This window comes from Notamacropus eugenii, chromosome 2, assembly GCF_028372415.1.
Source record: "Notamacropus eugenii isolate mMacEug1 chromosome 2, mMacEug1.pri_v2, whole genome shotgun sequence".
Lineage (NCBI taxonomy): Eukaryota > Metazoa > Chordata > Mammalia > Diprotodontia > Macropodidae > Notamacropus > Notamacropus eugenii.
Window position 1 is genome coordinate 84,943,897 of NC_092873.1, and position 25,082 is coordinate 84,968,978.

General features: G+C 42.5%; 2 protein-coding genes across 2 annotated transcripts; both read right to left on the reverse strand.

Annotated features, from left to right (window-relative positions):
• Positions 1-3,501: 3,501 nt before the first annotated feature.
• On the reverse strand, positions 3,502-5,020 carry C2H6orf15 (chromosome 2 C6orf15 homolog). Its single transcript, XM_072637520.1, has 2 exons — positions 4,880-5,020; positions 3,502-4,530 (listed from the first exon to the last, which is right to left on the reverse strand). The coding sequence occupies exons 1-2, from the start codon at positions 4,944-4,946 to the stop codon at positions 3,599-3,601; spliced, it is 999 nt and encodes a 332-aa protein (XP_072493621.1). The 5' UTR covers positions 4,947-5,020; the 3' UTR covers positions 3,502-3,598.
• A 1,936-nt stretch (positions 5,021-6,956) lies between these two features.
• Positions 6,957-10,641, reverse strand: CDSN (corneodesmosin). The gene is made up of 2 exons (XM_072637491.1): positions 10,511-10,641; positions 6,957-8,682 (listed from the first exon to the last, which is right to left on the reverse strand). Exons 1-2 carry the CDS (start codon positions 10,599-10,601, stop codon positions 7,058-7,060), a joined length of 1,716 nt encoding a protein of 571 aa, XP_072493592.1. The 5' UTR covers positions 10,602-10,641; the 3' UTR covers positions 6,957-7,057.
• Between the last annotated feature and the right edge of the window lie 14,441 nt (positions 10,642-25,082).

The following is a 25,082-nucleotide window of genomic DNA, read 5'->3' on the forward strand; positions in this document are numbered from 1 at the left end:
CCCCTTTGGCAGTCTGTTGAAACCTGTGGCCCCCTTCTCAGAATTCCATTAGAACATTATATATATTTCCTACAGAAAATACATAGGAATACAAAGGAAACCAATTATATTGAAATGAACTCACCAATTTCTTTTTTAATCAAAACAAGTTCCTAGATTACAGGTTAGGAACCTCTGCTCTACATGAAATGAGTAAAAGGCAACCATAAGAGGAGGAAACAAGAGGTCTGAATTATTCACAGACTGAATAATCAGTTCCTGAATAACCAAGAGTTAGCTGTATTAAAACTGTTCTCAAACTGTTTTATTAAATTGAAACTTTAAATCGCCTAATGTAAACTTCTGTGGTACATCATTCTACTGTTAATGCCTTTGGGATTCGTTTTATGACTGTTCATTCTACCTCATGTAGATTTGTCTTAGTAATTTTCTTTTTTTGGCAATTGCTTTACTGAACACTTCTGTAATATTTAAACTTGGCTATAATAAATAATCTTCAATCATGATTTTAAAAAATCTCTAGAATTGATGTTCTTCATCTATTTTCATTTTTCCTGTGTGGATTATTAGGCTGAACCTTTTGAAGTGACTGTGAATCTAATTTAGAAGGCTATAGAACCTAGATTGAAGGATGTAAAAAATATGACACCACAGTTTGTTGTTAACTTAAAAAAAAATGTAGGCATAAACCTTCCCTCCAACAAGGTCCCCCGAAGTCATTACAGCCTAACTCCCATACTAGAAATAACTTTGTATTTACTTTTGAAGCAGGACTGGTCATAAAAACTGGCTGAGGACACAGACTATTTCAGTCACTTACTCTGTGCCAGGTTGCATGCTAAGTGCTGAGAACATGCAGAAAGATGAAGGAACCATCATGGAGCTCATATTTTGATAGAGGAAATAACTACACAAAGAATTCTGTTGTTATTATTGAGTAGAAATCTTTGAGATTTGCCATTTCCTTCTCCAGTTCATTTTGAAAATGAAGAAACTGAGGCAAACAGGGCCAAGTGATTGCCCAGGATCACACAGCTAGTCAGTGTCTGAGGTTGGATTTAAACTCATGAAGATGAGTCAACCTGACTCCAAGCCCAGCACTCAGTGTGCTATGGCACCACCTAGCTTCCCAAGTAAACTATGTATATACAAGATATACACAGTATAAATGGAAGGTAATCCTAAAAGGCAAGGCACTGGAGAAAGGACTGGACAATCAGGAAAGGTTTCATTTTTGACTTTGTAACCCTGCTTCATCACTGTTCCTTGTCCATAATGAGTGCTTAATAAATGCTTCCTAAATAAGGAGGGGGAGAAGAATTGAACAGAAGTAAAAAGTCCTGGATTCTAGTCAGGGGCATGCTGGTAAATGTTTAATAGTTGGCTCTATTGACAAAAAAAAAATGTATTTTAAGTTTCATCTGCTTTATTAACATTTTCTCCCTCACTTCCCTAAGTCTACCAAAAGTTCCCAAAGAGGTTAATACTGCACCCTGCAGGTGGGGGGGAGAGCTGCAATTGAGGGGAGCATTGAATAAAAATAAAGGGGGGGGTGGAAACATAAAGAAAAAAGAAAATTTTGAAAAACTGTTCTTACATATTTCATCTATGGCGTAACAAAGTTAAAGTTGTAGTGATTACATTATTTTCCAAATAAACACACAAAATGCAAATTATAACCAATCAGTTCACTGACAGGTCTTAACAAGCAAGTATTGGCAGGTAAGACTATTGTGATAGTCTGGAAGTCCAGCAGGCATGGGCAGTAATGCCTGACTTGTTTACAATATGATACTTACTATATGGTTACATGATGCAATATTGCATCATCAAAATTTCAATGGAGGAAAAAACCCCACAAATTTACAATAACTATTAAATTTAAGATGTCATTTTAATATATATATACTATTTTAAATGATACAATTTTTTTTTTTAAAACTGTTACTGGGTTAAGGAAAGTAGATTTCCAGGGAGGCACTGAGTAATTTTTTTTTAAAAGGGGCATAAGTTTGGGAACCTCTGGTCTAAACAATCAAGAAAACAATATATCAAGACCTTATTTGTACCTCTAATTTCCTACGGTGTAAACAAATGCTCACATTAGAAAGCTGGGTGCAGCACACCTTTGGGTCTGGTCCTCAGTCTTCCACTATTATCATTTTGTGGCCCTGGGCGAGCCCCATACCAGGTTTCATTTTTTTTTCCTCCTGGAAAATAAGTGTATTTGACTAGATTATTTCACTAGCGAGAAGAGCAGAGTCAGAAAAAAGTAAAGAAAAAAATGGAAGGATTTCTGGATGCTTGGAGAGGGGTCTATGAGACAAGAATCAAACTAGAAGTGTTCTACCACCTACAGAGACTGACCAATCTATATCCGCTTAATGGTTTATCAGCACACCTATTAGCTCATCTATTGCCATGAGCTCCGTCAAAGTCTAAGAAACAGAGGTGATCCTGACTACAGCATGGCAGGAGATAAACACTGGGTCATATAGGAGGCTGACCCGTGAATTGGGCCACATTGGGATCATAGAAAAGGTCATAATACACTAATTATATTAATCAATAGGCGAAGACGGAGCCTGGAGTCAGGAAGACTTGAGTTCAAATCCAACCTCAGACACTTACTAGCTTTGTGACCCTGGGCAAGTCATTTAACCTTGTTTGCCTCAGTTTTTTCATTGGTAAAATGGACTGGAGAAGGAAATGGCAAATCAATCCGCTGTCTTTGCCAAGAAAATCCCAAATCAGGGTCACAAAGAGTCAGACACAACTGAACAATGACAATGCATCAAGACATTGTGCTTAACAAATATATCTCATTTGATGCTCACAACAACCCTGGCATGTAGGTGCTATTATTATCCTTATTCTACAGTTGAGGTAGATAGAATTAAGTGATTTGCTTCGGGTTGTGCAGACATTAAGTATCTAAGGCTGGATTTCAATTCAGGTCATCCTGACTCTAGTCCCAGTGCTCTTAACTAGCCTGGCTCAATAAATCTTAATGTGTCTCTGCAAATCGAAGGGCTTACATTCTCTATTCTGTTCCACCCTCATTCTTCCCTTACACCCTCCTCTTCTTTTCTTTCTACTCCCCATTTCGACTCCCATATGTTCTTTTTCAGGTAACCCCAGTTTCTCTTCCTTCTTCTCTGAGCTTTCACCCAGGATCCTAGTGTGAGGATTCTTTCCAAATACCTGGGTCATGACAAAGTAAGGTGAGCCAGAGGAGAAAGGTGGGGTACTTCTGGAACATTAGGGTAAGGTGACATGAGGATCTCTGAAAAGGAATAAAGCTTCTGCGTGGAGCAAGAAACAGACCAAAATATTTCAAGTTCAGTAACAATATTTTATTGCAATTTCACCCTTGGGACAGTATGTCTGTATCTCTAAGAGGAAATGAAGCTTTAGGAGGACAATTACTAATTACAGCTGAGAAGGCAGGCTGATATCTGAAATTCAGGTGCCTGAATTTGGGTCAATAGCTAAGTGTGTGATAACAGAGCAGATCCCCCATCTGACACCTAACATATTTCTTCCTTTGTCTCTAGGACCATATATACATCCCCAGATCCCACTAGAATACAGATTCTCAGGGATGATTTTGGTATCTAGGAGGCACATTCCAGGAAGAGCTAGGAAGGCGGAGGGCTCCAGGGTATCTGTTATTAATTCCCCACATGTTCCCTGGAAATTGATTGTTGGTACCTGGATATTGATTTAGCCTCCCCCAGCTGTTACCTGGATATCCATTGTTACCTCCCCAGTTGATACTTGGGTACCAATTATTAACCTCCCAACTAGTACCTGGGTATCTAGTATTAATCCCCCAGCTGGTACCTGGGTATTGATTGTTAATTCCCCAGCCTCCTGCAGGAAGTCTAAAGGGCCTTCCTCCCCCACCAGTTCCAAGACCCTGACTCCCCCAAGACACTACAGGATTGACGTGCTGAGTGCCCCACGGATGGCCAGGCAAAGGCTTCTGACGAATTCGGTTGTTGAGGGACCAGGAAGAGCGGTGGGTAGGGATTTCTTCCCGTGGCCCTAGCGGATCAGAACGGGGAGGCCGTTTAGGCTCAGTATCCTTGAGGAGGGATGGGGTGCCAGGGGATGAACTGACTGAGTCTGAGCCTGGGGGGGTAACTACTGTCTGAGACCCACTAGCCATGGAGGGCATAACATCAATAGGATGGGAAGGACTGTCAGGCAAAGAATCATCATATGGGTGAGCCATCATTTGCCAGGTATCATCGGAGCCTTGGGCTGATGCACCACTGTCCAGGGGAGATCCTTGAAGCCCAGAATTTCCAGACTGCCAAGAGGGGTCAAGTAGAAAGTCATCGGGACCCAAAGGAACAATAGTCTCTGAGCCATCAGACAGGGGATCTGGTTTGAGCCAAGGATAGTCAGGAATGAAGGGTCCCAAGGGGTCTACCAAGGAAGGGTATCCAGAAAGCCGGGGGTCAGATCCCAAGTCCTGCAGGGTTGTTTCCTCAGTCCATCTGATGCTTCTGGCAGAGAAAGCTGGGGATTCCAGTGGGTTAAAGTAGGAAAGAAGAGGAAGATAGGGTAAATTTTAAAAAACAGCAACAACAAAGGTTTCTGGTCTCAGAGCTTTCCCCTTAATTCCTGCTCTCTACAGAGACCATCTAGCCTCCTAGTTCAAATCCCCACCCCCCCACTTCCCTCAGGCACCCAGATGTTTTGTAATTTCTTCCCTCATTCCACCCTCCCTTCCGATTCCTACTTGTCCCCAAAGACCCAGGAATAAGCCACTCCTTTCTTCATTCCCTCATCCCACAGACCTGGATTCTCTCTCCATAGCCCCTGCTCCCTCCAAGGACCCAGGTGTTCAGCCTAATAATTCCCATACCTGGGAGATGAAGACTGATCATAAACAGACCCAGAAAAGCCCAGCTCCAAGTCCTATGGTCCTGCATCTCATCAACACCTTGTGTCTGTCTCCTGTAACCCCAAGAACTGCCAGCACTTTATCCTCTTTTTGGAAAGGGAGGTGGCATAGTGTAGGAACAGGCTAGGTCAGTGATTTAGGAGACTATAAATCATACATTCTTCTCAGATCCCTAATCCAAGTCACCGTAAGTACTTAAGTACTTACCCAGGATGCCCCAAGGAGAATAGGGTGTTACCCACATCCTGACACATGCCCCAGCTCTTAGCCTTTCCCTCTGCCCTTTGGAGGAGAATGTATCCCAGCTCTCCACATGGCACAGGGATGCTCCAATCCAATTTCCTCACTCTCACCCACTCTCTCCTGTTCCCACTTCCCTGGAAATGAAGATGCTCCAAATCTCCTCACCCCTTCCCTCTTCTCTACTGTGCACAAGAAAGCTCTCTCTCTGTCTCTCCTCCTCACCTCACTTCACACACACACACACACACACACACACACACACACACACACACACAATTTCCCTTCTTCCTGTCCCTCCCTTATCTCCCTCAGGTCACCCAGCCTCTCCCACATGCTTCCTACTCTCCACCCTCAGTCCCTCCTCCCCAGAATATGACAGTCTTAATCACTTAATAACTGATAATTCCTCTTCCTCCCCCCATCCTTTCTTCCCAAGAGCCTTTTTTTTCTGCGGAGTGATCATTCCTTTCCCATCCCCAGGAAAGTAATTATCTTTCCTTCTTTTGAGACATAAGAACACATCTCCCTCTAAGAAGAAAATTGCTCTTAGAACTCAGAGGGAACAAAGAATGGGTCAAATCAGGTCAGGTGAAGACAAGACAAGATACAGTCTGCTTCAGTTCTCCTTGAGCTGTCACCTGGCTGGAACCTCTTTTATCTAGGCCCAGAATCTAGGCTTCCTACTCAACCACCATCACCCTAAAGTATTTCCACTTTTCTTATCTTCCTCTCCTAACTTTCAGGATATGTCAGCACCCTGGACTTCCTGTTCATTGGCCAGAAATGTCATCCTGTGATTGTTTTTGTCCCCATATGGATTGGAATTTAGATCTTTCCCATGGGCTCAGCTGTCCCAGGAACTCAATATTCTCATCCTTAGCCTCAGATGAGGATGAAGTCTATAAAGGCAAGGCAACTTCAAGTGGGAAGTAGAAGCAACCTCCAGAAAGTCTTTGTAGGGAGATAGGAGACATTTCAAGAAAAACAAACTGGACACTTTTTACCTCTTTGGGGGAATGAGGAACAGGTGTCTCTACAGTGGCTAGCATACCTTTGGGGAAGTGGGAAGAATTTGAAGTTTTTGGGAGAGGTGTAGAGGACAGATAACCTTAGTAGCAGTGAGACGGGGAACCCAAAGGGGGACCATAGCAACATTAAGAGGACCGCAAAAATCACAAAGCAGAAATTCGGTATATGTTTTATTGATCTACCATTGGCTTTAGGCCCCAGAGAGAGTGGGGAACCGGCTCCATTCTCTAAGAATACCCCAGGTCCCCTCTGGAACAGTTCTGAAGTATGAGGAAAGGGTAGTTAGGTAGGGAGTTGACTCAAGGACTAAGGGCAGGAATGGATGCAGTTAGATGCATTTGAACTCCAGCAGCTATCCCAGGTGCATGAAGGACTATTTGGTTTTCGGTCAAGGTGATAAAATCACCTTAACATCCAAAGCAGTAGGATGAAACATTCAAGCAACAGATTGGACTTGATGAAAAGAGGTGGGGAAGGAGGTGTTGTAAGAGACGTATTCCTGGAAGGGATGCTTGGTTGATAGCCAAGATGATAGATGCCACCACTTTGGAGAGAATAAATTGTGTATTGGGGTGGAGCGGACAATGATTGTCTAAGCAGAAGCTTTATTAATTGTCTAACAACCTTTTTGGTTGGAAGAGTTTTAGAGGGTGAAATTCAAGGGGCATCACCAAGGAGATGCAGAGATTTGTCCATATTGGGATGAGGAGCTCTCTTGAATTCTAGAGAGGAAGCCCCATCCTGCGATTGTTATATTCCTGGAGCTTTCTCCGTCATCCCAAGGTGATGGAAGAAGAGTATTTGTGTGTGTGTGTGTGTGTGTGTGTGTGTCTGCCTGTCTGTCTGTCTGTCTGTCTGTATATACACTCAAGGACTCTCAAGGGGCCCTCCTTGGGGCAAGAAAACCTCAGGGTCAGCCAACTGTGGCCCCAGTGGTTTCACTTGGGCCAAAAGGTCACGAATGGAACGGCAGGGGATGCTGCCAGAGCCACTAGAACCACAGGGCTTGGCCCCTGCTGAAGGATCTATTTGAGGGGAACCCTCAAGACTCTGACTCACTTTGGATCCAAAGGAAGAAGAGGACACAGACCCACAAGGTTTGCCAGAAGAGGTAGAGCCACTCACACAAGGCTTGAAAACCACATTTTTGCTACTGAGGGAGCTGGAGCCAGAGGAGCAGGGTCCTTTGGAACCCTGGTAACCACTCCCACAAGGGTGGGAAGAAATTGAACTGCTGGACCCACTAGAGCTACTATGAATCACAGAGCTAGAGGAGGAGGAGGAGGAGGAGGAGGAGGAGGAGGAGGAGGAGGAGCAAGGCCCCACCGAGATTTGGGAACCAGACCCACAAGGGTGATGCACAGAGCTCCCAGTCTGGACACCACCAGTGCCCACGGGCTGGTAAATAACAAGTGGGGAAGAGCCTCCTGACTGGTAAGAGATACTGGAACCATGGCTTGAGATGAAGGGGTTATTGGAGAAGTATTTCCCCTCAGAGATGGGGGGCCCAGCAGCAAAGTTGGGGACACTTGGAGAACCCTTGGGGGGGTTCTCCTTAGAGAAGTAGCCAACAGGGTAGATTTTGCCCTTACTATAGGTCATACCTGGGATCAAGTAACTGTTAGAGGACCCACCTACCACTTCATAGCTACCATAGGAATTGGAGGAGGTGATAGGGGGACAGGGCTTTCCAGGAGCACCCCCATTGGGGCATGGAGGCCCCGCTATTACCCGGTCACCACCAGAACCATGCTGCTCTACCACCACCACCACAGGTTTATGGCCCCCTGATATAGAGTGGGAGCTGGAACTGAAGCCAGAGGATGGAAGAGGGCCCCCACTGCAGTGTGAATAAGGATTGTCTGGACCACAGGGTGCTAGACCAGAGACAGACACAACAGGGCTACCACCACCTTTGCTAGAGGACATCCAAGAGGACTGAGAAATGACAGAGCCAGTTTTAGAGGCACCAGATCCAGACTGGGATGACCAGCTAGATGATAGAACAGGACTAGAGCCAGACTGAGAGGAACTAGAGTAGGAGGATAAGGATCCCATGGAACCACTGGAGCCACTGGAACCACTGGAGCCACCAGAGCCACTGGAACCACTGGAGCCACCAAAGCCACTGGAACTGCTGGAGCCGCTGAAACCACTGGAACCGCTGGAGCCGCTGAAACCACTGGAACCGCTGGAGCCACCGGAGCCACTGGAGCCACCAGAACCACTGGAGCTACCAGAACCACTGGAACCACTGGAGCCGCTAGAACCACTGGAGCCGCTAGAACCGCTGGAGCCACTAGAACCGCTGGAGCCACTAGAACCGCTGGAGCCACTAGAACCACTGGAGCCGCTGGAACCGCTAGAGCCGCTGGAACCACTGGAGCTACTAGAACCACTACTTCCTATGTTACAGGGGTCATTGGGAAAGGTGATTCTGTTCGGATCTTTACAGGGATCATAGTAGGCCCGGACACTCTTAGCCAGGGTTTCTGGGGGAGGAGAGGAAAGTTCAGTAGAGTCATAAAAAGTCTTCCTTCCTCCCTGTTATAATCAATTATTCTGCTCTCTGAATCTTCTCTTTTCTCCCTAACCATCCCTCCATACACACACACATTCCAAAAGTTTAACATTACTAAGAGACCTTGATCTTCTGCTTGCTGAGAAGTGACAGGCTTATGAAACTCTAAAATAGAATAAAGAGAGAGATGGCTAAAACTGCAGAGAGACTCAACTTTGATATCATGGAACAGAAAGACAGAGACAGAGAACAAGGGATGGGGTGCAATGGGGGAGGAGGACAGACTAAGGTGTGACAGAAAAGCGACAGATCAGAGACCCTGGAGCAAAGAGAGATGGGGAAGGAGACCCAGGGAGAGATAAGGTAGAGAAGATACTAATATGTGAGGAAGGACTAAGACAGAGAAAAGAAAGAAGTCACAGCACTAGGGGTAGAGGAAGGAATAGTGACAGAGAAAACAAGAAAACTGAGGGACAGATAAAATAACTTGACCCAAGTGAGTCAGCATCTGGCTTAGGAATGGATCCCTAACATCTTCTACCCTGCTGTTGGTCATGTTTGGAAAGTTAAGGTGGGAGCCAGGGCCCAGGAACATCTAGGCCTGTTACTTCAGAACCTGTTGGTACCAGCCGGACCAGACACCACACCCAAAGACACCCCCATTCAGGGACGCCCTGAAACTTCTCCCTCCACTGAGATTAAGGTCCTGAAAGGCACCACTCCTCCATTATTTGAATTCCCTATTCTCCACCCAGGAAATAAACATTGTAAAGCTTCCCCATCCCTTGGGGAATCAGAATCTGACTTCGTTCAGGTCATACATTCCCTTTGGATTCCTTAACCTCTACTTTGTCTCCAGCTCCCTAAAAGCCTTACTTGCTCCATTTTACAAGCTCAGCTTGCCCTCATTTGTCCCTTCTCTTTTTCCCTGAACCACTGAGATTTTCCCCCTCTCCAATCTCCAAGTCCCATTTCTGATGTATTAGAAAAAACACTTGAAGGGGAAAGAATTAGGTTCTAATCACAGCTCTGTCATTTGCTAGCCCTGTGACTTGGAGCAAGTCACCTCTTAGTATCTATTTCTTCATCTGCTTAGTAATCCAGAGTCATGAAGAATAAATTAAAATGATGGTAGCAACAATAATGCATATGCAAATGTTTTATAAAGTCTAAAGTAGATTATTATTGGGAGTAGTAACAGCATTTCCACTCACTCCTTTACTCTCTCCAGATTTCCATGACCCCTTGATGTTCTACAGATGTTTTCGTTTCTCTCATACTTTCCAGGGACCCTTTGACTTCTACCTCAAGTTCTCAATCTCATACAGGTTTCTGATCTTGCTTTTCAGTAATAGATCCAGCCTTCTTTCTTTCACTGATAACTCGTTAACCCTCCCCTAGGAAGCCCATTCCCTTCCTCTGCTGCTAAGGCCCATTCCTAAACTCTCAAATCCACAGGGGTTGGTTCTGAAAATTCCCCCCATGATGGTATCTCCTGAAACTGAATGCCCTCAATTTCCCTCCACACACAATGCTTCCAGACAATATAATCCCAATTCTCATTTTCCTATCTCTTCACCTTCCTTCTATAACTAATTACCTTCTCTTCCAGTGCCATATCCCACACCCTCCCAAGGACTCAACCTCTCTCCCCAAACATGCAAGCAGTTCTTAATCTCAATCTCTTTCTGATTCTCAAACCAGGTGTACCCACGTATGCCACTCTTCATTCATTCCCATTCAGCAATACCTTCTGCTCCCAGAGAGGACCCAAACCTTTACGCTCCCTTGTCTCCTACCTGGCAGGAGGAGGGCAATCACCAGCAGCACCATCAGGGTGAGTAGGCAACCCTTCCCTCGCCCCAACTGGGCTGCCCTTGTCGTGCCCATCTTGCTTTCTGACTGATGGCAGCTCTGGACACTGGGTCCTTTATGGCAGGGCTGTACATTCCCCAGGCAGGAGTCACCTAGCAGAGAGGGGAGGGGAAGAGAGGAAGGAAGGACAGGGGGAGGGAAGTTGCCCTGGGGTGGGTTGGTGTGGCCAAGAGTTGGTGGACTAATCGGTAGGCAGTATCTGCTAGTTCAGCAGAGGTGTCAGGGAATCAGGTAACACCGGGTATGGACACTGGGGCCCAAATAAATCCTCTCACCTGACTTGGCTGCTCCTCATACCTCAATTGCCTAACCTGGAATTGGGCATCCTGACCTGACTGACAACATTGTCTGCACACTCCTGGACCTCCACTCACACCACGTGATCAAAATATCTTAACTCCAGGCTTTTACTCACCCCCATCAGGCTTCCACCCCAAACCCCTAATCCTCCCTCCAGAACCCACATATTTGACTTCTTCACCCCTTACCACACATAACACAACTGCCAATGTCCCTTGAGAACCAGGAATCCAAAAAATGAGAATCTAGCTTTTCTCCTTTCTGGAGGACCAGAGCTAGGGACTCATGTACCTGGGTGCCTGTGATGAAAAAAGGGGGGAGGTGAAGAAGAAGGAGGAGGAGGAGGAGGAGGACAAGAAGAGCAGCTAACATTCATATAGTGCTTCATTTATGCCAGGCACTGTGCTAAGCATTTTTATAGATATTTCTCTCATTTCATTCTCACAACAACCCTGGGAGGTAGATGCTATCATCCCCATTTTACAGATGAGGAAACTGAGGCAAACAAAAGTTAAATGACTTGCCCAAGGTCACACAGCTAGTAACCATCTAAGACCAGATTTGAACTTGGTCTTCCTGACTCCAGGACTGGCACTCTATTGAGTCACCTAACTGTTCCCCCCACCCCCAAGAGATATGGCTGGGACTCAAGTACTTAGGTCCCTGAGGGGAGTATTGATATACCACATTTATATATCGCTTATTTAATTACATAAAATATATTTTCTTCACAACTGTGCTTAGATGACACAAAGTTCCTGAAGGGAGTATGGAATTAGGAAATGAAAGTGGAGGGGGTAGTGACAGATGTTTGGACCCCTCATGGGAGGAAGAACTTGGAGAGAGAAATGGAAGGGGATTTCCAGGGCTTATTTCGTATTTAGAATGTAGTTGGGAAGCCAGGATAGTGTTAGTTCCTAGGGACAACAGAGACTTAGAGAGTGAAGGGGTGTTTAAGGGAAGGGATTGAGTCCTTGTAAGGAAGTGGATGTGAGGGCTGTAGGGTTTGCCTTGAGGTAAACACTGGTCTTGGCCACTGGGAGGAAGCTGGGCTGGTGACCCCCATGAAAAACAGGCCTCAATTACTGACTCTTCTCCTACTCCCCACCGAGGGTGGCCCTGACCGTGAGTGAGCAAGAGGTTAATAAGCCTAATTAGGGGAGGTGGTGGCCCCGAACTAACGCAGGGGAGTAGCCATTTAGCATGTTCCCTGCCCTGATGAGTGAGCCAGAAACCTGGGTCTGATGAGGGAGAGGTAACCAGACTTCTGGGTCCTTGATAGTGATGTTTTCTGTTCTTGCATTACCGTAGTATATCCCATGTGTCTCTCCCCCTTCCCCTCCCCCAGAGACATCCCTTATTAGAAATAGTAGGGGTGGGTGGGAGGAAAGTCAGCACAACTGATCGATACATTGATCAAGTTCCTGGGTCCTTGAGAACCAGATAGAACCTAAGAATCCGGGGCAAGGGGAGCAAGGAAGGATGCCCAGGTTCATCTCCTGGGCTCTCAGTCCCGTTCTCTCCCTACAAAATGAGTCCCCACCACAATTCCGTTCCCTGGAGATGTCCCAAAGTGTGAGTATGACAGTGGGAGGGTGGTTTCTGGGAGCTGGTCAGTATGCTCCTTTGCAACCACAGTAGGCCCAGACTCTGGCAGCAGAGAAGAGGCTCTTTCCCCCATCCTCTCACCCCACCCCATCTCAGTCTCTCATTTACATTGCTTTGTTGTTAAGTCCAGTTTCAATCAAAACTCATAGTAACACAACCTGCTTTTGTCCCCAGGGGATTAACTGGCCTTTCTCTGTCTCATTCTTTCTCTGTGTGTCTCTCTCTACCCCACACACACTCTCTCTTTGTCTCAGACATTCTCCCAAGTTCTTCTCTCTCTGCCTTTTAATAATCTCTGTCTCTGCCTGGCCCTCTATGCTATTCTTTACCTCTTTGTGTCCCTCTTCTTTCCTTCTGTTTTCCTTGTCTTAATGCCTAAAAGGCCAAACAAAGGAGCTGAGTGTATGGAGGGCAGAGGGGTACAAGTCCAAGTTCCTGTTGCTTCACTGCCTACCTCCAACCTATCTCCCCTCCCCCGCTCTCCATCCCCACGTAAGGAGAGAACAAACTGGACAGTTCCTCATCCTCAAGTAAATCAGGCTCTGGACTCAGGGCTCACTCTCCCATCCACCCTGCCCCCAGAAAGAGAAAAAGAAACACTGGGATACTTTGACTAAATCATTTAACCTCTCTGAGGCTCATCCATAAAATGGGGATAAAAATACCTGTTACCACCTACTTCATTAGGTGGTTTTAAGAATTAAGCAAGACCCTCTATTAAAAAAAAAAACCATTTTGTACAGTTGTAAAGCACTATTTAGCCCAGCTATTGTGATCATTAATGATGCTCTCTCCACTTAATGTTAATTTAGTCTGCTTCCCCATTGATCTTCCCTCCCCCACAACTTTTACCAGTCCCTCTCCCACTCCTAGGATTTAAGGATGGCTGTCTCTCTGGCTCCTCCACCATGGACTTGAGGAGGAGGAGGAGGAGGAGTCTTTAAGGAGGGAAAGCTTAGACAATTGTAAGGAGGAGGCAGTGGGTAGCGTATTTGCAATTAAGAGGGAAGAGACAAGGGACAGTAAGGGGAGGATGGGGAAAGAGTCCTTCAGATACCATAGGACAGTAGAGTATCTGCACCTATTTCCTCTCTAGGAGTGGGTGAGGTTGTGTAGCCCTGTGGGTTATTCTTCACCAACCTCCTCACTCTATTCCAGAGACATTGCATTGTTTCCAAGAAGCATTCCTGAGTGTTGAGGTCAGAACCTAGAAGTGTGGGCTGGGACAGAAACAAGGAGGATTCATTCCTTGCCTGGCTTCCTTTCGGGGCCCAACACTCCACCCACAGAGTTCTATAAAATGAGTTGTAACCCCTTCTACCAATCTCACTTCTAGTTTACACTACTTGTCTCTATTTCAGTGATTCTATATTATTTTTCCCTATTCCAATTGACTCTACACTACTTCCTAACACAAGCCACTCTCAGTATTCTAATTTGACATCATTTTTTGTTACTCTTCTATTCTCTCTCTTGCCCTCCATGAGCCTTTACTATATTAGAAGGATCCTGAACTTTATTTCACCAAATGTGGGAGGAAACTTCTACTCTCAGAATCTCCTCAAGGATAGAATTAATGTGTTACTTCCTAACAATGAAAATTATACAAAAGAAGAATGGTTACTTCTGGGATAATGAATTTCCCATGACAAGAAAAGATGATAGTTACTCATTGGGGACATTGTAGAAGAGACTCCTGTGTGGCTACAGGTTAGACTGGATCAGGGGTGGGGAACTTGTGGCTTTGAGGCCACATGTGTGCCCTCTAGGTCCTCAAGAGAGGCCCTTAGCAGAATAAATCTCCTTAATAAAAGGATTTGTTCTGTAACACTTGGACTCAGTTAAAAGGCTGCACCCAAGGACCTAGATAGAAGGCCACATGTGGCCTTGAGGCCAAAGGTTCCCCACCCCTGGAATAGATAGTCTCTAAGTTCCAACTCTGAGATTTTGTGATACTAAGAACAAGTAAAAAGATATTGTTCACTTTTTAGAACTCCATCAAAAATCTTGCACGTGAAACAAGCAAGGATAGGGTTCAGGTTATCCACTGATCTCTCCAGTTTTCTCTAAGCTCCAGGAAGATCTTGGACTTGGACTTGACAAACTACCCAGAGTGCCAATGACCTTGACCTTGAAGGAGAGGGCTCATGGGTAGGAAATGCATAAGACTTGAAAGCTGAGAAAATGAGATGTGGAGAAGCAAATTATGTCTGGAGTATATTGTGTGCTATTTATTTAGGGCAGGCTAGAAAATAATTAGCAAAGAAAAAAAAATCATTTCTTAAAGTGCTTACTATGTGCCGAGAAGCTCTGGGGAAACAAAGAAAGGCAAAAATGATCCCTATCCTGAAGAGCTCACATTCTAAACAGAGGAGTCCTCGTGTAAATAACTACACACATGCAAGATATATAGAGAAGAAATGAAAGCTAATCTCAGAGAGAAAGGCATTAGATGGGGAGATGTAGGGAGGTAAATGAAGATAAGAACTGAGCTGAGCTGTGAAGGAAATCAGGAAAACTAAGAGGAAAAATGAGGAGGGAGATCGTTCGAAGTTTGGGAGACAGCTGGTGCAAAATCACAGAGACGGGATAGGGAATAAAGTTTTCAAGGAACAGCAAATAGGCCAGATATGGATCACAGAGAATGTAAGGGGAGCAAAGTATAAGAAGACTGGAAAGATAGAAGGGGACTATTTTTACATAGGGATATAAATGCTAGAGGAGTTTATGTTTTATCCTGAAGGGAAGGGAAAAGAAGTGAGCTACTACAGTTTATTAGATGGTAGAGGAAGTTCACTGTGGCAGGTGGATGGAGGAAAGATTGGAGCAGGGTGAGATGAAACAGAAAACAATTAGAAGGTTATTATAACAGTCCAGGCAAGAGGTGATGAGGGCATGAATTGGGGTGGTGGTTTTGTGAGGAGAGAAGGAAATGTATGTTGAGAAAATGTGAAGGTAAAAAAGATACAACTTTGTCACAGATTATAAACATAGGGCAAGTGATGATGTCAAAGTTGTGAGAGTGAGTGACTGGGAAGACGGTATCACCCTTGTCAATAATAGAGAAGTTTGGAAGAAAGGAAGATTTGAGGGTAAAGATAATGAGTTCTTTTTTGGACTTTTGAAATATCTATGGAAAGATTCAGTTCAAAATGTCCCAAAGGCAGTTGGTGATGTTACCACGTATGTAAGACAGCAGAGCAGGGCTGATATATATGTATGGTAATCCTCTACATAGATGATCGTTGAATCCATGAGAACTGATCACCAAGTGAAATAGTATAGAGGGAGAAGAAAAGAGGGCCCAGGACAGAGTCTTGGGGAACATGCATGGTTAATACATGATCCAAATAAAGATCTGGCAAAGGAGAATGAGAAAGAGCAGTCAGACAGGTGAGAGAAAAACCAGGATTGAATGGTGTCAAATAACCAAAAAGGAAAGAGTATACAGTAGGGAAGAAATTGATTAACCATGACAAAATCTGCAGAGGGGTCAAGAAGGATAAGTATGAGCAAAAGCAATGACATGTGGCATTAAAGAAATCATTGATAATTTTGGTAATCAGAAGCCAGATTACAGAGGGTTTAGAAAAACAAGGGAGGAAGTAGAATGACCTAATATAGATAGTTTTCTCAAGAAATTTATCAAAGTTGGAGAGGAAAATATGGAATAATACAAATAATGGAAGGATGGTGGAGACATGAGCATGTTTTTAGACAGTTGGGAAAGAGGCAGTAATTAGGAAGAGATGGATGGAGAAGAGAGAAACTGAGGATGAGAATAGTGAAATCTACCTGAAAAGGTGAAAGGGGGTAGAGATCAAGGGTGCATGTAGAGAAGATGGATTTAACAAGGAAGACCATTTCTTCATGTGAGATAGAAATGAAGGAAGATATAATTGGGAAAGATGTCTGAATGAGTTGAGATAAGGAGGGGAGAAGAGGGAGCTCTCAACAAATGACCTCCATTTTTTTTTCAGTGAAGTATAAGTCAAAGTCCTCAGTAGAGGTGGTTGGGGGAAAGGTTGTCATAGGAGGCTTGAGGAGAGATGAGAAAGTTTGATACAACTCCTATGGAGGAATGAGATTGTGAGTCTAATAGGGATATAAATGCCTTCCTTCAGTATAGATCCAATTGAAATTAGATGCCATAAATTAGTAGTGGAATCAGTTGTCGGGGTTTCATGATTTTCTTCAGCTCTAACCAGCAGGATGTAAATGGAAGCAAAGGAAATAGATGATAGGAATAATCCAGGATTGGGTTTGTCAAGACATGATTGGCAATAGGACAAAGGGATGGGGCTTCCAAAGTAGAAGATGACGTAAAGCTAAATTAGCTCATCAAGGAGTTGAGATAGAGAAGGAAGGAGATGGCAGTCAATGCAGGGTTGATGACCTGGGAGAACTGAGGAGTAGAGAGAATAGAGGTCATAGCAAGGATGAAGAACAAAGTTGGGAATTGTAGGGCATTGGGAAATCTGGAATCAACAAGACCTTATGATTAGATCAAGGAATTTCAGAGACAGTGAACATAGAACTGAAACACTTGCAAGTGATGGATAAATCAAGGGTATAAGCATCTCTGTGTATAGCTGAGGTAAAGTAAGGAGGAGTAGATCATGGAGTAGGAACCCAGAAGTTAGTTTATTTGAGGGGTGTCTACTGAAGTCCCCTAGTATGAGAATAGAAGTTGGGATAGAGAGAAAAACCAGGCACTGAATTGATTGAGGAAACAAGAGCCTAGGGCTCAATAGATGGCCACCAGGATCTGGGTCAAATGATAAATGTAGATGGAATGAATTTGAAAGTAGGGTGAGGTTTGTGCTACGGTTTATCTCATGGCCTGTCTCTTTCCTCTTCTCAATATGAGGAATGGGAGAGGTAGCAACACCATAAGCTTTCCCTGAGAGTTCCCAGACCTGAACAAATAGCCATCACTTGCTTCCCAAGCCAGCCCAAGGTAAAAAATAGGAAAGAAAAGGAAAGAAAAAGAGAGATCTGTTACATGAAGCCCACATTTTCCCCTAGACTATTGTTATTGGTAAGCCAGAAGCCCAGGACAAAGGAGGAAGATTAGAGGGGCTTGTTACATGGGCTGTTCCCCTATCCATTGCTATCATGTGGGTTACCTTGCCATAGCAATCCCATTACACAGATGCTACATGGTAATAGCCGTATTACAAAAACAAAAACAAAACAAGCAATGTAATACCTCCTGAAAGGAGTGAGCAGTATGGAAAACAAAGTTTAGAAATCCCAAACTTAGCCTCTCCACTTTGGAAGGACCAAGTCTTGGAGCTTAACAATCTGATCTATGTGGTAGATGATAAATATTTGCAGTTCACCCCAATGTAAAGTGGTGATGGCATTGAATGAAAGCAACAGCAGAAACATCAAAGGTATAGTGTAGATGATGAAGCTTCTTGCAGTCACTGATCCACATTGTGGGTTAAGATCACCTGTGGTAAAAAGCTCATTAACTCATTACCTCCTTGTATGCAGCCTGTCCTGGTGCCACGTTCAGCTCCTTCTATCAGCACCTACTCAATGTTCCTCAGGGGTTTGGGGAGGGGTTCGGGGGGGAGGAGACAGTTCAGAATCATTGGAATAAGGACTGTGTAAAGGGTAGTAGTGTGCTAAACACTGAAAATTGAGTCTGTGGAGAATAGATTTGGTGGGAGAGAGATCAGAAAATTAGACTGTTCAAGATCCTCCCTGGAGGAATCTTGTGGCAGGTGACAATCTGGAGATGCCCTGGGCGTGAAGAGAGGATGTACCAAATCTTTTGCCTTCTTAGATATCTCTATGTTAGACCGGCTTTTTCCCACAGGTGCTACATAAAAATTTCACCTTCCCTCTGTCACCAGAAAGCAAGCTGCCACCCAACATTCATCCCTTGGTCCTCCAAAATTTTCCTTGGGAAGGAGCTATCCAGTGACAATTAGGTATTATACTGGCTGCAATGTGGAAAGACCTTCATCAATTCCAGTTTATAGTAAGTAAAAGGCTATGCTGCTTCTGCCTCTATACTGCCTATGTCTATACCTACTCTGATCTAGTGGCTCCTTATTATCTATAAGATAACATATGAGCTCCTGATCATTTAAAACCCTCCAAAGTCTGGCTCTAGCCTATCTCTCCAAGTTTATTACATTTTACTCCCCTTTATCTACTCTGTTCCAGCCAAACTAGTCTAATCCATGTTCCCTTTATGTGAAATGTGATCTCTCATCTCCAAATCTTTGCATAAACTGCATCCCTTGACTGGAATGCTATCCCTTCTCATCTCTGATTCTAAGAGATTCCAATCCAATCCTGTACCACTGTTGCCCTATGGACTCAAAATCATCCATTATCCTTTTCTTTCATGACTAGCCCAGTATCTTTTCCAATCCTATGTTTCTTAGATATTATCTTTTATAATTACAAGGCTTCATTGGTAATCTCCTGGAGTCTACCTAAATCTCTCTTTTTTTTTATTATTGTCCTTTAGGCCATCCACTTTTGGGAAGTGGCGTTTTAGGGGGGGTTGTTGTTGCTATTTGGAGATTGGGCCTTTTTTTTGAGATTATGGTGTTCCATGGGTCACAGCCACATAGCATCACTGGGAAGATATAGGTGTTAAAAAACATGAACTCTGGAAGCAGGGAGCAGTGTGAGAGCACTGAAAGTCTATGTCCAACTGTGTATCATACTCGGGGCAAGGTGCATTCTTTATCTACTTGGTTTTAATTGTATGAATTGTTAGGCAGATCTCATTTGAGTAGTCATTGATCTCTTCGAGTAGATATAGCCAGAGAGATAACTTTGTTCAACAATTCTTTCATTCTCTATATTAAATGAAAAGATAACTTTGTTCAACAATTCTTTCATTCTCTATATTAAATGAAAATTCTCTATATTAAATGTTACGGAAGATGTTCTGTGCAGAATCTGAAAGGAAAAGAATGTGTGCTGATAGCATTTACCCTTATGATACTAGAGGACATCTTCAGTAAGAATTCAGAGACTGAGGGATGCAGAGAAAGATTATATAGCCCTTGTCTTCAAGACCCTTAGAGTCTAGCTGGGGCAACAAGATATGTTAGGCAAAAAACCTTCGTACACAAATGCAGAAAAGAAGGATAGTAAACACATCCTAGTAAACACAAAACATAATAAAAATTATAATCAATAAAGTTTCTTTCATGAAAAGATTAAAAATTAAATGGAGACTAATTGAATTCTAAAGAATTGATGAGTTAAATAATCAGAGAAAATGACACAATGAGATAATATGCCAAAATTTTGCGGAATCAGCCAAAGCTGTCCTTGGGGAAAATTTGTGTCACTGAACACATCCATCAACAAAAGAGGAAAAAAAGAGATCGATGAATTGGATAAACAACTAAAAGCAAACTAGAAAAGCAACAAATCAAAACAACATAATTAAATACAAAAACAGAAATTGTGAAAATAAAAGAAAAAGTTAGAACAATTGAAAGTAAAGAACATAACTGAACTGAACAAGAGTATGAGCCATAGGAGAAAAATTATCTAAATAGATAAGCTATTAGCTAATTTTTTTAAAGAGAGGAAAATAAAATATTAAATTAAAAAGAATTCACTACAAATAAGGGAAATTATTAGACATTATTTTGACCACATATATGGTAGCAAAACATATGATTTAGATGCAATGGATGAATATTTACAAATCTATAAAATACTTAAATTAACAATAAGAAATAGGGAATTTAATATAGCCTCAGAAAAAAAGAAATCTCATCAAATCAAATCGTAAATAACTCCCAAAGGGAAAAAAACCCAAAACCAGATAGAATTACAATTGAATTATGTTAAGCATTCAAAGAACAGTTAATTCCATTATTACATAAGTTGTGTGCAAAAAAAAAAATAGAAAAATAAATTCCTTCTGAGTGGCCCAGTGGATAAAATGCAAAAACTGAAGTCAGAAAGACTTAAATTCACATCCAATCCTAGGAACTGACTACCTATGTGACCTTAGGCAAGTCACTTGACCTTTGTTTGCCTGTTTCCTCATCTATAACATGGAGAAAACAGTAGCATCTTTCTCCCAGGATTGTTGTGAGGATAAAATGAGATAATATCTGTAAAGCATTTGGCAAACTTTAAAATGCTGTGTAAATAAATGCCAGCTTTTGTTGTTCAGGCTTTTTCAGTCATGTCTGAATCTTTGTGACCCCACCTGGGGTTTTTTGGGCAATAGTACTGGAGTGGTTTGCCACCGCCTTCTCCAGCTCATTTTAACAAGGCAAACAGGGTTAAGTGATTTGCCTAGGGTCACTCAGCTAGGAAGTGTCTGAGGTCAGATTTGAACTCAGGAAGATGAATTTTTCTAACCCTAGCTAAATGCTAGCTGTTATGATATAAATATAGTTTTGAAACCTAAATCAGGAAGAGACAAAGCTGAGAAAGAAAACTATAGACTATTATCCCTGATGACTACAAAAGCAAAACTATTAAATGAAATACCAGCAAAGAAACTGAAGCAATAAATTAAAAAAGATTATATACTATGGCCAGGTTGGATTTATAACAAGAGTGAAAATTGGTTCGATATGATATTAGGAAAGGCACAAATATAACAGACTATATTAATAATAAAAACAATATAAATCATGAGATTATATGTTTTAACAGAAGTAGAAAAAACTTTTGAAAAATACATTTTCTTATATATATTCCTTTTTCTATCAAAAGAGTTTTAAAACATAGAAAAATTGCTCATTCCTTAATGTGATAAATAGTATCTAAAATCAAACACCAGCACAGAGGAGGACCTTCCAGAAAAAATCAAAGATGTCCATTTCCACAACTATCACTTGATATAGTACTAGAAATTCTAAGTGCTGCAATAAGACAGGGAAAATAAATGGAGGAAGTAAGCACAGGCAAAGACAGGGGAAATTATTGCTGTTTGCTGATAAAATGATGGTTTACTTAGAGAACCCAGTAGATCCAACTGAAACAATAAATAAATTTAAATAAATTCATTGAAGTAACAAGATATAAAATAAACCCACACAAATCGTCAGCCTTTCTATAAGTTAGAACTACATCTCTTGCTATATGTCACAAGTGACAAATGACCTAGATACAAAATGTTACATCACAAACAAGTTACAGGAACAGGAAAGGAGACAGCTTTTACAATTGTGAATTAGGGAATAATTATTAATCTAACAAGAGATAAAGAAGATCACAAGAGATAAAACGAACAATTCCAATTACACAAAATTCAAAAGGTTTTGTACAAACAAAACCAACAACTCTTAAAAACAGAAGCAATTCATTGCACAAAAATCTATCTCTGATAAAAAGGTCTAATATCTAAGGGTTGTAGAGAATGAATTCAAATATACAAGAATGAGTTATTCCCCAACAGATATAAATGGGCAGTTTTCAAAAGAAGAAAAGAAAAGTATCACTAATCATATGGGGAAAATGCTCCAAATAATAATGACAAACAAAATTGAAATAACCCTATTTTCCATCTCATGTTCATCAAATTGTCAAAGATGACCCTGCCAAAATAACTATTGTTGGATATGGGGAAATAAGTTCACTAATACCCTGTTGTTGGAGATGTGAACTGATCCATTGATTCTAGAAAACAATTTGGAAGCAGTAGTAGTAGTGATAAGTGGTAGTAGTAGTAGTAGTAGTAGTAGTAGTAGTAGTAGTAGTAGTAGTAGTAGTAGTAGTAGTAGTAATAGTAGTAGTAGTAGTAATAGTGGTGGTGTTATTTCATTTGTGTCTGACTCTTTGTTCTCCCACTTGGGATTTTCTTGGCAAAGATGTTGGAGTGGTTTGCCATTTTCTTCTCCAATTTATATTACAGATGAGGAAATTGAAGCAAAAAGGGTTAAGTAACTTACCCAGGGTCATACAGCCAGTAAGTGTCTGGGTCTGAATTTGAACTCAGGTCTTCCTGACTCCATCCCAGATGCTCTTTCCACTGTGCTACCTAGCTGCCCCAAAGTGTGCTTCCTAAGTCACTAAATTGTACATTCCCTTTTACCCTGTGATATTACTATTAGATCTATACTTCATAAAGATAGAAGAAAGAGAAAAATGACCCATATGTACAGAAATATTCATAGAAATACCTTTTATTTTAGCAAAGCACTAGATAAAGGGGGCTACCCATCAACTGTGGAATGACGGAACAAATTTAATATATAAATGTAAAGGAATATTATTGTGCCATAACAAATGATTCAGAGAAATCTTGACAGACTTGTGTGAACTGATTCAGAGAGAACAGAACCAGAAGAACAATTTATATAATGACTAAAACATTGTAAAGAAAAATGACTTTTAAAAAACTTAAGAATGCTGATCAATGCAATGACCAACTATAATTCCACATGCCTGAGGCTAAAGTGTGCTTCCCACATCTGACAGAGAGGTGAGGTACTGTCCAGGCTGAGAATAGGAGAATTAGTGACAACAATGGCAAAAAAAGAAAAAGTAACATTTACATATCACTTCAAGGTTTCAAAAGTGGTTTATTTATATTATCTCAGTTGAAGAAGGAAGGGAGGGAAGGGGAGGGAAGGAAAAGAAAAGGGAGGGAAAGGGAGGGAAGGGGAGGGGAGGAGGGAAATGAGGAAAGGAGGGAAGAAGGGAGGGAGGGAGGGAAAAAGGAAAGAGGAAGAGAAGAAAGGAAAGAAAGAAGGAAGGAAGGAAGAATGGAAATAGGGGAGCAGGGGAAAGCCCATCAATGAAGCATTTTAAAATGTACAGAAAACAAAAGGAGGTTTCTGAAGTAGTATGATGAAAATGGTGTCTTGAGAAGATATGTGCTCAGCCATCGCATCATCTCCCTGCATTGCACCTCACAGAGATCACACTCTCATCTGAACACTGCGTTCTTCTAGTCCAGTGCTCCCCTCCACACTGTCCTTTCCACATTTAGCCAGGTTCTCCTATGTGGCCTATGAAGGGCCGGGCAGCGGTAGCTCAGCAGCTCACTTGATCCTCAGTGATGACTAGAGAAGGAGAAAAGATTAGATGTGAGAAAGTAGCAAATGAGCCACTCTCTTTCTGCTGCCACCACCCAGCACAGGTGGCCCTTATCACCATCCACCTGGGCTTATGCAATAGTCTCCTAAGAGTTCTTCTTCCTACATTCTCACCCACTCCAGTGCCTCTTTCATTCTGCTGCCAGATGTATCTTCCTTATGCATGGAACTGATTACAGTATGCATCTGCTCAAATTGCTTCAGTGGATCCCAATTGCCTAAGTAAAGGCCAACTAGGTGGCACGGTGAAAAGAGTTTAGGGTCTGGAGTCAGGAAGACTCATCTTCCTGAGTTAAAATCTGGCCTCAGACACTTACTGGCTATGTGACCCTGGGCTGGTCAATTAACCCTCTGCCTCAGTTTCCTCATCTGTAAAATGAGCTGGAGAAGAAATTGGCAAACCACTGCATGATCTTTGCCAAGAATATCCCAAATGGTGTCACAGAGAGACAGACAGGACGTAAAACAACTGAACAACACCAAAAAACAAAAGTTAAACTCCTTTACCTGGATGTCAAGACCTTTCACCATCTCCTTTCCAGCCTTATGTCATATCCCTCCCCTTCATATACTCTATATTCCACTCCAACTGGAGTACTGGCTTCCCTTCTTCTGAACACCTGTGCAATTTTATTCCCTAGTCCTGAAATGTTTTGCTTCATCCTCAATCCCTATTATATTTGTAGCCAATTTTTTTTAAGTCTAACTTAAATACCACCTCCCACTCTAAGCCTTCCTTGATGCCTCTAATTAGTAACCACCTTTCCCTCTTAGACCTCAGTTGGCATTCTGGTTTGTGCCCCGCTTAGGCACTTGTCATGTATTAGACTGTTGCCCATCTTCACAATCACCTGGTTAACTTAGAAGGGGAGAGGTTCTACTGTATTTGTATGTTAATTGATTTTTTTTAAGAATTTGAAATGGAGCCTTAAAAGCTTTCCTCCAAAAAGGCAAGTTATCATCTATACATGTCAAGATCACACAAGATCCTTGAGAGACACAACCACAGAGATAGGTAACTTGTTCCAAATCTTGTTCCAAATCTCCCATCTTTGACAGAGTTTCCTGGGACCACTGAGAAATTAAGTGACTTGCTCATGGTCTCAAAGTTCATACATGCCAGAGACAGGAGTTGGACCCAGGTCTTCATGACTCTAAGGTCCATTCACCCTCCATCCACCACACCATGTTGCCTGTCCTTGTATATTTTATATCTCTAATAATAGGAACATTGTGTTACACTTCACACATAAAGATGATTCCCTGATCCACCCCCATTGCTTTGGCATCTGCTCTGGGTTGTTTTTCTGGTAGAGGGGACGAGTAACATTGAGTCATACACCTGGTCCTCCTTGTGACCAAGAGTTTGGTTAGTGAGATGACTAGCCAGGGCTGGGAAGTTTTCTTTCGAGTAGGGGAACCAGCCCATGCTAAGGCTGAAGTTCTAACATTAACCTCATTAACTCATGTATTCTAACAAATTGAGCTTCTCCATCCCACCCTTCTGTTCTGTGTGTCTTTCTTCTGTGGCTACCAT

What these genes read in the sequence shown, in the direction of transcription:
- C2H6orf15 (XM_072637520.1), bottom strand. Translation starts at nt 4,946, where the DNA reads ATGCAGGACCATAGGACTTGGAGCTGGGCTTTTCTGGGTCTGTTTATG. An exon ending in GATCAGTCTTCATCTCCCAG is followed by an intron (nt 4,531 to 4,879) that starts GTATGGGAATTA and finishes TGGAATCCCCAG; the next exon opens with CTTTCTCTGCCAGAAGCATC.
- CDSN (XM_072637491.1), bottom strand. Translation starts at nt 10,601, where the DNA reads ATGGGCACGACAAGGGCAGCCCAGTTGGGGCGAGGGAAGGGTTGCCTA. An exon ending in GATTGCCCTCCTCCTGCCAG is followed by an intron (nt 8,683 to 10,510) that starts GTAGGAGACAAG and finishes CTCCTCCCCCAG; the next exon opens with AAACCCTGGCTAAGAGTGTC.